This window comes from Ochotona princeps, chromosome 18 (assembly GCF_030435755.1).
Source record: "Ochotona princeps isolate mOchPri1 chromosome 18, mOchPri1.hap1, whole genome shotgun sequence".
Lineage (NCBI taxonomy): Eukaryota > Metazoa > Chordata > Mammalia > Lagomorpha > Ochotonidae > Ochotona > Ochotona princeps.
In genome coordinates, this window is record NC_080849.1 from 40693096 (window position 1) to 40706181 (window position 13086).

Consider the following 13086-nt stretch of genomic DNA (forward strand, 5'->3'; position numbering starts at 1 on the left):
CCTGGGGACCATGCATCTACATAAGAGACCTGGAGAAAGATTCTGGCTCCTGGTTTCAGATCGGCTCAGTTCCAACCATTGCAGCCACTTGGGGAGTGAACCAGTGGATGGAAGATCTTTCTGTCTCTCCTTCTCTCTGTAAAATTTGCCATTCCAATAAAAATAAAGAAATCTTTAAAAACAGAGTGTATGCACCCAGCGTGATGGCGTAGCAGTTTAAAGTCTTCACCTTGAACGCACCGGGATTCCATATGGGCGCCAGGTCTAAACCTGACCACCCAGCTTCCCATAAAGCTCCCTGCCTGTGGCCTGAGAATGCAGTTGAGAATGGCCCAAAGCTTTGGGACCCTGCACCCACCTGGGAGACCCAGAGGAGGTTCCTGGTTCCTGGCTTCAGACTGGTTCAGCTCCAACTGTTGCAGTCACTTAGGGAGAGAACCATCAGACCTTCCTCTCCGTCTGTCCTCCTCTCTGTATATCTGCCTTTCCAATAAAAATAAATAAAAATCTTTAAAAAAAAAAAAAAAGAGTGTAACCTAGGCAGACATTTACCTACCAGTTCAGGAACTCATTAAGATGCCCACATTCCAAATGAGAGCTCCTTGTACTTCATGCTAACTCCTGGTTCTAGTTTTCTGTTAAACGCGGTTCCTGGGACGCGCACCCTGGCTGCAGTAACTGGACTCCAGCCATTCACACAGGACATCTGGAGTGAATTCCTGACATCAGTTCATTCCCAGCACAGTCCCTTCATTTCGCAGGAATATGAGGCATGTACTAGTAGACACACAGGCTCTCTCAATCAATCAATCTCTCCCTCAAATAAATAAAATTCTCCTTTAAAAAAAATGTAGGGTAGGGGAAGGCACTGTACTGCATCACTTTAAGTCACAGCTTAGAACACCTGCATACGTTACCGAGTGCCAAAAATGAAGTCCCACCTACACTTCACAGCCAGCTTTCAGCTAACGTGAACCTTAGGAGGCAGTAGATGATGAATCTTACACTTGGGACCCTGCATGCACATGGGAAACCAGGACAGAGCTCCTGGCTCGTGGCTCCCGTGGGCATTCAGGAAGTGAGCCAGCAGATGAACAGATGAACAGCTTGTTCTCCCTTTCTATAGACAGACAGACATATGAATTTATTTAAATCTTGTTCTGCCTTTCAAATAAACAAAACCTTTTTAAAAGCTCCTTGTTTAAAAAATAAAAAATAGGACCCGGCACAACGGCCAAGTGGCAGAGTCCTCATCTTGAACACACCACACTGGGATCCCACACGGGCAGTGGTTCGTGTCCCAGCTGCTCTATTTCCCATCCAGCTCTTGCTTGTGGCCTAGGAAAGCAATAGAGGACGGCCTAAGTCCTTGGGTCCTATGCCCATGTGCGAGACCCAGAGGAAATTCTTGACTGCTAACTTTGGACCAGTTTAGCCACACCATTTGGGGAGTAAACCCGCTGTTGAACCCAAATGTGAGAGGGAAAATAATGTAAACAAAAACTTGTAACTAATTTTCCTGATACTTTCTATAAAATGTTGTTATAGTGCAATGGTTCAGAAATGATCACCATTTACAACATTTGTGGAGGGAAAATGTGCTAAAAATCCAGTAAAACCCCAGCTGTGCAAAGAATGTATTTGCAAACAAAATGAAAAATATATATACTGCAATAGTTGTCCCTGGACAACAGAAACATAAGCAGTCTTTTTTCCCTTCATTTATTTCTAAATCTTTTTAAATGAATATGGAGACTTACTACAAAAACATATTTAAAACAGCTTACCCAGCTAAAATAACTGAAGGAAAATAACTGATTTTTAAAGGTATCTATTAATTTACCATAAAATTTTATTTCTAAATTGATTTTTTGAAATTTTAGCAAATGCCTCCCACACATAAAATGTTCCACACAGTGATCATTTCTGAACCCCTTGCACTACAAATGTATACAGAGTGACACAAGGGGGCCTCGATGAAATGCCTGCCACCCCCACCAGCTGCCATCTACCAGCTGGGCACTCAGATGTCTGTATCTCTCTGAACCTGTTTCTCTGCCCTGTTTTAACAGTCCAAAACTCTCTGAAAGACATTTGATCCAGAAAATGTTCACAGCCATGGCTCTCCTACAACATTGGGACACAAGTGTGAAACACACCTTTCAGGCCTGACGCAGTGGCCTGCTGGCTAAATCCTCGCCTTCCACCTGCCAGGATCCCATATGGGCACCTGTTCATGTCCTGGCTGCTCCATTTCCTTTCCCGCTCCTGCTTGTGGCCTGGGAAAGCAGAATAGGATGCCCCAGGGCCTCGTGTCCCTGCACCCACATGGAGGCTCCTGGCTTCAGACTGGTTCAGCTCTGGCCGTTGTGGCACCTGGGGAGTGAACCATCTGATGGATGACCTTTCTCTTTGTCTCTCCTGCTCTGTAAATCTGTATGTATTTCCTAACAGATGAACAAAGGGGTGCACTGAAACCATACAGGCTAGCAACAAAATAGGAACAGACCCTGGGAACAACATTCAAAACAAGTAAAATCTGATCAGAGGGAAAAGGCTGTGAAGCATAGAATCAGGCAAATATTCTAAGATGGCATTAAGATTACAAAGTGTGTGTACACGTATGCATACATCAGAAAGCTGCTACATGTTCCCTGATTTCACTCAGACACTCCTCTATTTGAAAACTAAGAACGCCAGATTAATTTTTGAGTCATTAATTACTAACAGACCTTCAAGGCTTGGAATCTACCAAGTCTGAGAAGTACTGACAGAGTTCTAGGTCTAGTAGGCCACTGAGATCCTCAATCCAAGAGAAGAAAGGAAACAAAGAGCCTAGGCACCTCAAGCTATAGTCATTTATTGTCCTGCTATTCAAAGTATGTCCATGAGCCAGTAACATCTCCATCACCTGGATACTTACTAGGACTCCTACAGAATTCCAGACACAATGAATCAAATATACATTATAAAAGATCCCCACATTCCTTCCTTCTTGCTCTCCGTAACTCTGCTTTTCAAATAAATAATTGCTAAAAAGTGCCTGGGTGGGAGGAGTAGTTAGGATAGAGTGGAAGGTTATGACGCTCCCTGGGTAATGTGTCTGCCTATCAAAGTGTGAGAAGTACTGACACAGGGTTCTAGGTCTAGTAGGCAAACGAGATCCTCGATCCAAGCTGCAATTCACATCGTTAAGAACTAGACAGACTTTCATCCCCAAAAGCAGCTGTGAGTCTGGCCTAGCGCTAAGCTGCCTGTTGGGACTCTGGTATGCTCCCCTGCCGTATCCTATCTGGACTCTGCTCCTGATGAAGTAGTACACTGTGGAAGGTAGAGGATGACCCCTCAGGTAGTTGAGTCCTTGCCATCCACTTAAGAGACTCCACTGGCATTCCTGGCTGTCAGTTCCCAGCCTGCTATTCTAGACATTAACAAAGAAAGCCAGAAAATGCAAGGGTTCTCTCTACCTCTCCATCCCTGTCTAACTCTGGTCTTAAGAGAAAAAAATTGTTTTCAACAGATGGACTTTATTAAGGATAACCTTAATCAGGCAATGTATGTCTCCTAATAACCACCTTTTCTACCGTTCTAAAATATATCAGAACAGACTAGCAGACCTCAGAAAAGGTAAAATAGACAATTACTAATCCATTTTTTTTTTTATTCAGTCTGCACTTTCTCCTTAAAAGGAATACAAACATCTTAACAGTTTTCCACATGCGACCCAAGAAACATTTTTTGCTCTGGGTGAAAAAAAATCAGGGCAAAGAACTATCTCCTAAACATCTTCAACCAACTATGTTCAAAAGCTAGTCTTCAATATGTCTAAATTTCAATTCCTCTCACCTTTTGTGACTCAAACAGAAAATGAATTAAAACAAAAAACCACGGGCCTGGTGCAATGGCTCAATGGCCAAAATCCTCGCCTTTCACGCACTGGGATTCCATAGGGCCACTGATTCATGTCCCAGCTACTCCACTTCCCATTTAGCTCCCTGGTTCTGGTCTGGGAAAGCAGTGGAGGGATAGCCTAAGGCCTTCCACCCCCACACCTGCATGGGAAACCTGGAAGAAGCTCCTAGCTCCTGGCTCCTGGCTTCGGATCAGCTTAGCTCAATCTGTTGAGGCCATTTGGAAAGTGAACCAGAAGAAAAAAGATCTTTCTCTCTGTAACCCTACCTTTCAATAAAAGTAAGTAAATCTTTAAAAAGAAAAAAAAAGCCTTAACAGAAAGTTCAAATTCATTTTTCCAGTTTTTATTCTTTGAACACTGTAAATCAAGTGATCACAGAACATCTCATCAAATTTTATAAAACCACAACCTGAAAAATACTGAATGACACAAAACTGACTGCACTTATGCACTTACAGACTTCACAAAATTTTCTCCACATGAAAATATTAATCGATGTATTTCTACAGCCTTCTTCTTTACTACAAATCAGCCAAGTATATCTGGATTACAATATACAAAGTATCTGGGAACATCTCAGACAAAGTTTCTTTGGGGGTCTCCCCAGTCGAATTGCCAGACCCAGAACCTTAACCATGAAGAGAAGTGCAGGTTCCATGGACTGCCACGGAGTGCCAAGTGTCAGAGCCAAGCCTCCTCAGAGGCTCAGATGGAGCAGTGGACAGCATAACCAGGTGCACATGGAGGATATGGCAGTCTGTCGGAACCTGTAGAGGATACCTGGCACCACAACAGAGGACAGAACAAATCAATCAACTACCCCAGCCATATGTTGGCAGTGTAAACCTGGACAAACAGAGACTCTAAGGTGGACTGTGTCAATCAGTGGATTCAGCAGAGACTTCATCATGACTTGGAATGGTGAGACTGGCAGCAATTCAGAACTGTTGAACTGTCAAAACCACTTGAGCAAGACCCTCGAGCACGTCCCACATCGCGGACCTGGGATGGGTGGGAGGCTGGGTGGGGCTTCTCCCTTTATCTTTCCCTTTACCCCAGACACAGAAAAAAAAAAGTGGAAATAGTAGTCTTACCCACTTTCCTGTATCCCTTGACCCTTTGTGTCCTAATTAACTATGTAAATATTGTCAAAAATAAAGAAAAAAGGGGGGGGGGAATACTGCAGACATATACTCAGAGGCAAAGCCTCACACACATTCTAAAAGGTATCGGAAAGATTCACAGTGACCCAAACTTCTCTCTCAGAATTCTAACTCTAAGAAAGATCTCACAGAAATGGTGGAAGGTACTCATTTCCGAGTTCCCAAACATACTGTAATACATTTTCTGCTCACAATACTGTGGGTGTAAACAGGAAACGAAGAATGAATATGATCAGAGTCAACCTCAGTTCTCCCAGGAAACCTGAGGCTGCCCTTTTTGTTTGTAAGGCTTTAATGATGAACTACATCAAACACACCACATATTGCTACAAGCACCTAAGCACACAGGACCAGCTTAAGACATAAAACATTATCAAAATAAGGAGAGGCCACTTAAGATCCAGCATTCCACAGTGGAGTGCTTGGGTTCAATGCCCAGTTGCAATTTCTGACTTCAGCTTCCTTCTAATGTAGACCCCAGGAGGAAACAGGTAATGGTTCAACTAATGGGGAGACCCTTACTGAATTCCTAACTCCTTAGTCATTGTGGACTACACTGTAGACTACAGCCCTAGTCATTGTGGACATTTGGGAAGTGAACCAGCACTCACTCTCTCAGCCTCATGCATAAACAATTTTTGTTTAATTATCAAAGCAGTTAAAGCCCCTAGTACACTTCCACACACCACTGTTCACAATAAAGAGACACAAACTCTTGAACTTGGTATTTAGTATTATCTTGCAAGCATGCCTTTGCCACATATGCACAAATTCCTGAACCAATCAGTCTCAGTCATAATTCTGCCTCCTCTCTAGGGGATACTGGGCAATATGCAGAGATGCTGTAGGCTGTCACGAAGATACCAGGCTATCGCGTCTAACAGGTAGAAGACAAAGCATGATGGGTCTACAATGCCCTGGACATCCCCTACAATGAAGAATCATCTCAAATGCCAAGGTGAAAGAACCCTATCATGAACCACACATAGTACTATTCTGCACTTCAACACGCCATGCAGGCTTTCTTTTACAACTAATTTATTCACTTAACAGTACTTTTCTCTTGTGGAGCAGACATTCAGCTTAGTGGTAGAGACACAACTACAGACGTGCTTAGGTTCAAGCATTAGCCCCTCTCCCAATTCCAGCTTTCTACAAACATGTACTCTGGGAGGCAGCAGTTGGCTCTAGCTGAGTCCCTGCCATCCCTGCTGGATACCTGCACCGAGTTGCTGCCTCCTGTCCTGGATGATGCAAGCATTTGGGGAGTGAGCCAGATACTAGATCTCTCTATTTCTATTTCTCTCTCTCTCTCTCTCTCTCTCTCTCTCTCTCTCGTACGTGACCCTGCCTTTCAACAACAACAACAACAACAACAAAAAAAAAACATTTAAAGCATTCCTCTTCTGTACAATACTCCACAATACAACTCACACAGTTCATTTATTCATTCTCCTATTGATGTAGCTTCTTTCCCAACTGGCTGTTACACACAACACTGCAGTGAACATTCTTACACAAACTTTTCTGTGGACAGTGAGAAATTCTAAGTGATTTTCAAACTGCACTATGTTAATTCTCAACAAAGGACTCAAGACCCTTGTAGGTGCTTCATATGGGCAAAAGTGTTATTCCCCCTTTGCTTGTTGGCACTACACTGACAGCACACAAGCAATGGGGGGAAAATTGCGGGGATGTAGCCAAATTATTGTCACAATTAGTAACACATAAAAGGATGTATCTATGTATCTCCCATCATGATGCAATTAACACCAAAGCACCATTTCTATAGTATTTCTGACCTGACTATGGAACACAAATTTAATCATAAGTAACATCAAATCAATTTAAGATTTATTTATTTTTATTAGAAAGTCAGATTTACAAAGAGAATGAGAGATAGAGAAAGATCTTCCACCCAGGAGTTCATGGCCCAAGTGGGACACAAAGGCCAGAGATGAGCCAATTCAAACCCAGAAGCCAGGAGTTTCTTCTGGGTCTCCAACACGGGTGCAGGTCCCTAAGCCCTGCCATCATCCTCTACTGTTTTCCCAGGCCACAATCAGAAAGCTGGATGGGAAGGGGAGCAGCCAAGACACCTACTGGCACCTATGTAGAATCTGCTGCATGCAGACACAGGATTAGGCAGCTGACCCAACAGACTGGCCCCCAAGCAAACCCAACTTGAATAGCAATCTAATACTGCTCACTGTCAAAGTCAAGAACGACAATGACGAAAGGACAAGCACAAACTGGAAAAAGCCTCAAGCATATCAATGGGTCAATGGATGAAATCTTAACCTGACTCAGAGTTAACACCATGGTACTACAGTTAATTTTCTGATTCCTAATTTCAACAACTATAAGACATTATATGTGTCAAAAGTTTATAAAAGGTAAAAAAAAACCTTTTCTAGTTTTCCAATTTTCATTATTTCAAAATGAAAACTCAAATCTTAACTTTTAGGTATTATGGAAATAAATACCATTTATTCACTAAAGAAAATATCAAAGACCTGGGCCCAACACGGTAGTCTAGCAGCTAAAGTCCTTGCTTTATATGCACCAGGATCCCATATGGGCACTGGTTCTAATCTCAGCAGCCCGCTTCCCATTCAGCTCTCTGCTTGTGGCCCAGGAAAGCAGTCAAGGACGGCCCAAAGTTTAGGCACACTGCTGCCCCATGAGAGACCCGGAAGAGGCTCTGGGCTCCTAGCTTCAGACTGATGCACCTCCAGCCATTGCAGCCACCTGGGGAGTGAATCAATGGACAATCTTCCTCTCTGTTTCTCCTCCTCTCTGTATATCAGACTCTCCAATAAAAAGAAAAATAAATATTAAAAAAAAAGAAAATGTCAAAGTCTTGCAAAATATTATGTCAACAAACACTAATTATTAAATTTAAAAAAAAGCCACAGGTAGTACTATATGCTTTGGGTCATGACCAAAAAGGAAAAGGCACTTTTCTTTAAGGTTTATTTTTATTGGAAAGGCGGATATACAGAAAGGAGGAAAGACAGAGAGGAAGATCTTCCATCCGATGGTTCACTCCCCAAGTGACCGCAACAACTGGAGCTGAACCAATCCGAAGCCAGGAGCTTCTTCCGGGTCTCCCACGCAGGTGCAGGGCCGTCCTCGACGGAGTCGGATGGGAAGCGGGGCTGCCAGGACTAGAAATGGCACCCATATGGGATCCTGGCACGTTCAAGGCAAGGACTTTAACCACTACGCTATCACGCCAGGCCCAAAAACAGCTTTTCATTTTCAATCACTTACAAAAACAAATAAATAAAACTTAAACAAGTAAAAATCATTAAAATTAAAATCCATCTCAATGAAAGTCTCCAGTGAAAGCTGGCACCCTTACAAGTGTCTATAGTCTGCTAGGTGTAGGTGCTGTGGCACAGCAAGTAAAGCCAGGACTTGCAACTCCTTCATTCCACATCCCACATTAGAGTGCCTGATTCATGTCCTGCTACTCCACTTCAATGCAGCTTCCTGGGAAGATCTACCAAGTACTGAGTCCATGCCACACACACTCAGCACCCATGTGGAGTCCTAGGCACCTGGCTTCAGCCGCCCAGTCCTAACTGCCACAGGCATATGGGGAATGAACCAGCCCATCCAAGTGCTCCCTCGCAGGCTCTCTGCTTGCTGGCTCGAGCTCTGCCTTTCCAATAAACAAACTTAAAAGAAAAAGTTCACTGCAAGAACCAGCGAACAATACGAGCTGCCACGCAAGAGTTAACATACAAGAGTCAAACAGCTACCCCTAGAAACATCCACCTTTACATTAAGGACACATACACTGTATACCACAACATAGACTGACACTAATAATCCCCGCAAAAAACACTGCAGCACAGGGTCCATTACACTTTACCATGGCCTTAGAAAGGTATTTAAATTCTCCCATAACCCTACAATTACTGATCCCAAGAATTCGTACAAATTACCAAGTGCTGGTCAGATCCCAGTGCAAACATCATCATAAACTTCTTTAAACAGTGTGCAGAAATTGGCATACACCTTATACACTGTTGCAAGCAATGTAAATGGGTAAAATGTTAAGGCAATGAACCAACATCTATCAAAAAAACTAAATACATCAATGCTTTTTGTTGTATAAAATTCTACTTCGGAAGTACTTAGTACATGTACACAAGGATATATGTACAAGAATTTATTCACTGCCATCTTTCTCAATAAGAAGACCTGAAACACTATAAACACCCATCAATAAAGTATTGGCTAAATGAATTATTGCATCTAGTCTCTGGAAAACTTTATGAACAAGGCAAAAATAAGGTAGATCTAGTTAGTGTGTGCTAATATGGAACAATCATTGAACGAGAGAAACAAAAGTGCAAGTAAATAGTTTATCAACATTCATACTTAAAAAGGGGATATGTTCATATTTTCAGTACACGTGTTTCAGTATATTCAGTATCTATGCCCTTGCAACGCACACAACATTCTCTAAGAACACACAAGAAACTGGTAACAATGGCTGCCACTTGTTCAACCTTTATCTTCTTTTGCTCACACATACACATCCTGATGATAAAAAAGCTGGCTAATACGCACAATTTTATTAATTATCTGCTCAAAAATGGAATTGGCGTCTGCCGGTTTCCCTTTTTTGATACTAACAGTAACACCTCATTTCAAACTCGGTCAAACTCAAGGCTTTGCCAAACTCAGGCACAATGACTGGGGCAGATTGTTAGGGTACACTAGGTTAACTTCCACTTGGGACATCTGTAGCTCATACAGGAAGGCAAGTTCAAGTCCCAACTGCAGGATTCCAATCAAGTTTCCTGCAAACACACACACCTGGCGAGGCAGCAGGGCAGGCCTCAAGCCTAAAGAGTTATGCATCTACACTCCACATGGAGAAACAGGTGGGGTTCCTGGCTCCCAGCTCAGCATGGCCCAGCCAGAGCTATAGAAGCTATTTGAAGAGAGATTAAAAACTGATTCTCTAAAATGTGTCACTCTGCTTTTCAAATACAGGAAGAAAACCTTAAAAAAAAAAAAAAAGAGGGGGTGGACTGTGCAATAGCCTAGTAGCCATATCCTTCCTTGCAGGATCCAGAATTCCATATGCCAGTTAATGTCCTGGCAACTCCACTTCCCTTCCTGCTTGGGACCTGGGGAGGAGCAGAGGATGGCCCAAAGCCTTGCGACCCTGTTCCTACATGAAAGCCCAGAAGAAGCTCCGAGCTCCTGCTTTGGGATCCCCTTAGCTCCAGCTATTGCAGCCACTTGGGGAATAAACCAGCAGACCGCAGTTCTTCTCTGTATTTCCTTCTCTCTGTATATCTACCTTGCCAATAAAAATAAATGAATCCTAAATAAACAACTCTCTGAAGTAGCTCACTCAGAAACACTGAAAAGTATACAATTTAAATTTGAACTGGTTTCCATGAAATACAGGTTGAAAGATGAATCTGACTGAAGTGGACAAACTGGAGAGGCAAACACTTGGCCTAGCAGTCGAACACTCCCTGGGATGCACAGGGTCTGGGTTTGAGTCCCACCCATCTTCACTCCAGGTTCCAGCAGCCTGCCAATGTGCATCCTGGAAGGTATGCTGTGATGGTCCAGGCCATTGGGATCCTTGCCACCCACAGAGGGGACCCGAGGTACACTGAGTTCTAGGCTGGCTCTGTTGCCAGCATTTAGGGAATGAACCACCAGATAGGCCATCGCTGGGTTTTGGCCTACATGTAAAAAATCTTAACATCAGTCTTTACTTTAGCATGGTTTAAAAAAAAAAAATTCTCGAAGAAATGGAAATAACAGATCCCCTAGTCACCATGAGCCACGGATTCAGTCCCGGTGGAATGGACAGCATTTTGACATGATCACACTGAAAACTTAACCAAAAGATTTAGAAGGCGGGCTCTATGCTTGCCTTCCACTTGGAAAAAGGAACACAGGGAAATGACTCAAGTGCTCAGACCTCTTTCCTCTACAGATACTAAATATATACAATTAAAGGACTTGGGGCTAAAATCATTGCACAGGCTAAGCACCACGCGGGTACTGAGCTCAAGTCAGTCTGTGTCAGGGGCAGCACAAACAGGAAAACCTCCACAGATCTGAGTACCTGGGCCCCTCGGCAGCTAAGCACCATATGGCAAGGCCAACGCCCCTTCACAGTTACCACTTGCTGGCTCATTGATTCCAGTGGTTTTTTGGACAGACCCCATCCCCAGAGAGGGGGAGGGGCCGCATCTGCATCGCTAGTCTTCCCGATGCTTTGTGTCTCCCTGGCTTGAAAGCATTCCGGTCACCTCCCTTGGGACAGGGGCCGGGAGGGGGCCTTTCTCTGCAACTTTTTGTTTGTCGGCACTGAACCTCCAACTCCCTTTGGCCCTTGCCCTCTCTCTCGCTCCAGTCCGGCTCTGGCGCGGAGGCGCTGCCCCCAGGCCTGCCCCGGCCGCCCCCTGCTCCCCGGCGCCACAGGCCCAGGCCAGGTGGCCGCGGCTTACCGGTGGGCGCGCTGTCCAGGATGCGCAGGTCATAGGCCCCGGAGCAGCGGTAGTTGGCGGCCGTGCCGTTGTCCCACACCACCACCACTTCCTCCGGGCTCTCGAAGCTCCGCACCGTGCCCACATGGCCCTCGCCGCCGTCCTGCTTCCCCCACTTCCAGTCCGGCCCACGCACTACCCGGGCCCCGACGCCTTCCACCATCACCCGGTTGTTCCGGGAGTTACTCATCGGGGCCCGGGCGGTGGGCTCCGCCGCCGCAGCCGCCGCCGCCGCCGCCGGGGGGCCCGGAAGGGAGCCGGGCCCAGGCCGGACTCTCGGCGCCGGCGGGGGCGGCAGCGAGCCCCGGGCGACGTGGGAGGAACTCACGGGGACGCCCGCGCGCTCCGCGCCGAGCCCACAGCCGCTCCCCAGCCGCCGCCGCCGCGCCCCCCGCTCGCACTGCAGGCCGGCCCGCGGCGGCTCCGAGGCGGCGGCGGCGAGGGGCCGGACAGCAGCGGGCTGGGGCCGGGGGCTCTCTCGCTTCCTCCGGGCTCCCCGGCCGGGCTACAGCGACGGCCGCCAGCAAACCTCGCTCTCCCCCGGCCGGGAGCGCGGGGAGCGCAGAGGGCCGGGGGAGGCTGGCCCGGGGGGAACAGCGAGGACCGCGGGGAGCAAGCCGGACGGCCGGCCTCGGTTCTCCCCGGGCCTCTCGCCCAGGGGTGGCCGCCCCAATGCCGGCGCCGGCGCCTCCCCCGTGGGCCGCGCTGGCACCTCCCGGCGTCCGGCCAGCGCCCGGGCCCAGGGGCCTCCTGCTCGCTGCCCCCGCGCACGCCGCCGCGCTCCTCCCCGCCACAGAGGCCCCGCCGGCCGAGAGCGGCTCCACATCCGGGTCCCGCCGCAGCCCAGGCCGGAGCGGCACCTGCCCGGAGCGCCCGCGGGGCGGGGGGAGGCGATGCTCAGTCTGGGGGAGGGGGAAGGGTTTCCGAGGGTCGTGCCAGCGGGGAGAGAAAGGAGCGGAAAACCGAGCCCTCGGCGTCCTCCCGGGGCCCAGTCCGAGTGCGCGTGCGCGTCCCGGGCGCGTGGGGGGGTGGGGGGAAGCCTCACCCCCGCCTGGGGCGGTGGAGGGCTGGACCCAGGGGGCGGGCCTCTCCTCACCGAGGAGCGCGCCATTGGCTGAGGGGACAAGGGGCGGGGCTTGCCTGCAGGTGGGGCTGGAGGAAGTGAGGATGTGGATAAGAGCCAGGCTGTTGTGCCCCGCAACCCCAGTGAGGTCTGTCTTTCCTGCGCTTCTGCTGCTCGTAAGTGTACTGAAGTCTGAATTTGGGCTTCTCTGTGGTTTTCTTTCAGGTTTTAACGGGGGCTGCGTAGAACAGATTCTAACTCAAGGACAGCCTGTCTTTCTCAGTTGTTTATCTTCAAAGCATTTCAAACCAAAGTGGTTCATGAGTGATAGGGCTTTCCAGTGAGCTGAAGGTGTTGAACGTCGTGAAGCCTTGTGAAAGGCACAGCTTCCGTTTGTACAAGATCGTG

At 47.1% G+C, this 13086-nt stretch overlaps 1 protein-coding gene across 1 annotated transcript in view; it reads right to left on the reverse strand.

Moving 5' to 3' along the window:
- The window catches only part of MIB1 (MIB E3 ubiquitin protein ligase 1), a 119351-nt gene extending 107545 nt beyond the window's left edge, over positions 1 to 11806 (reverse strand). The window contains exon 1 of the mRNA XM_004579605.4: positions 11577 to 11806. Coding sequence (XP_004579662.1) covers positions 11577 to 11805 — 229 coding nt within the window. The 5' untranslated portion in view covers position 11806. The remainder of the gene's footprint in view (positions 1 to 11576) is intronic.
- Positions 11807 to 13086: the final 1280 nt, after the last annotated feature.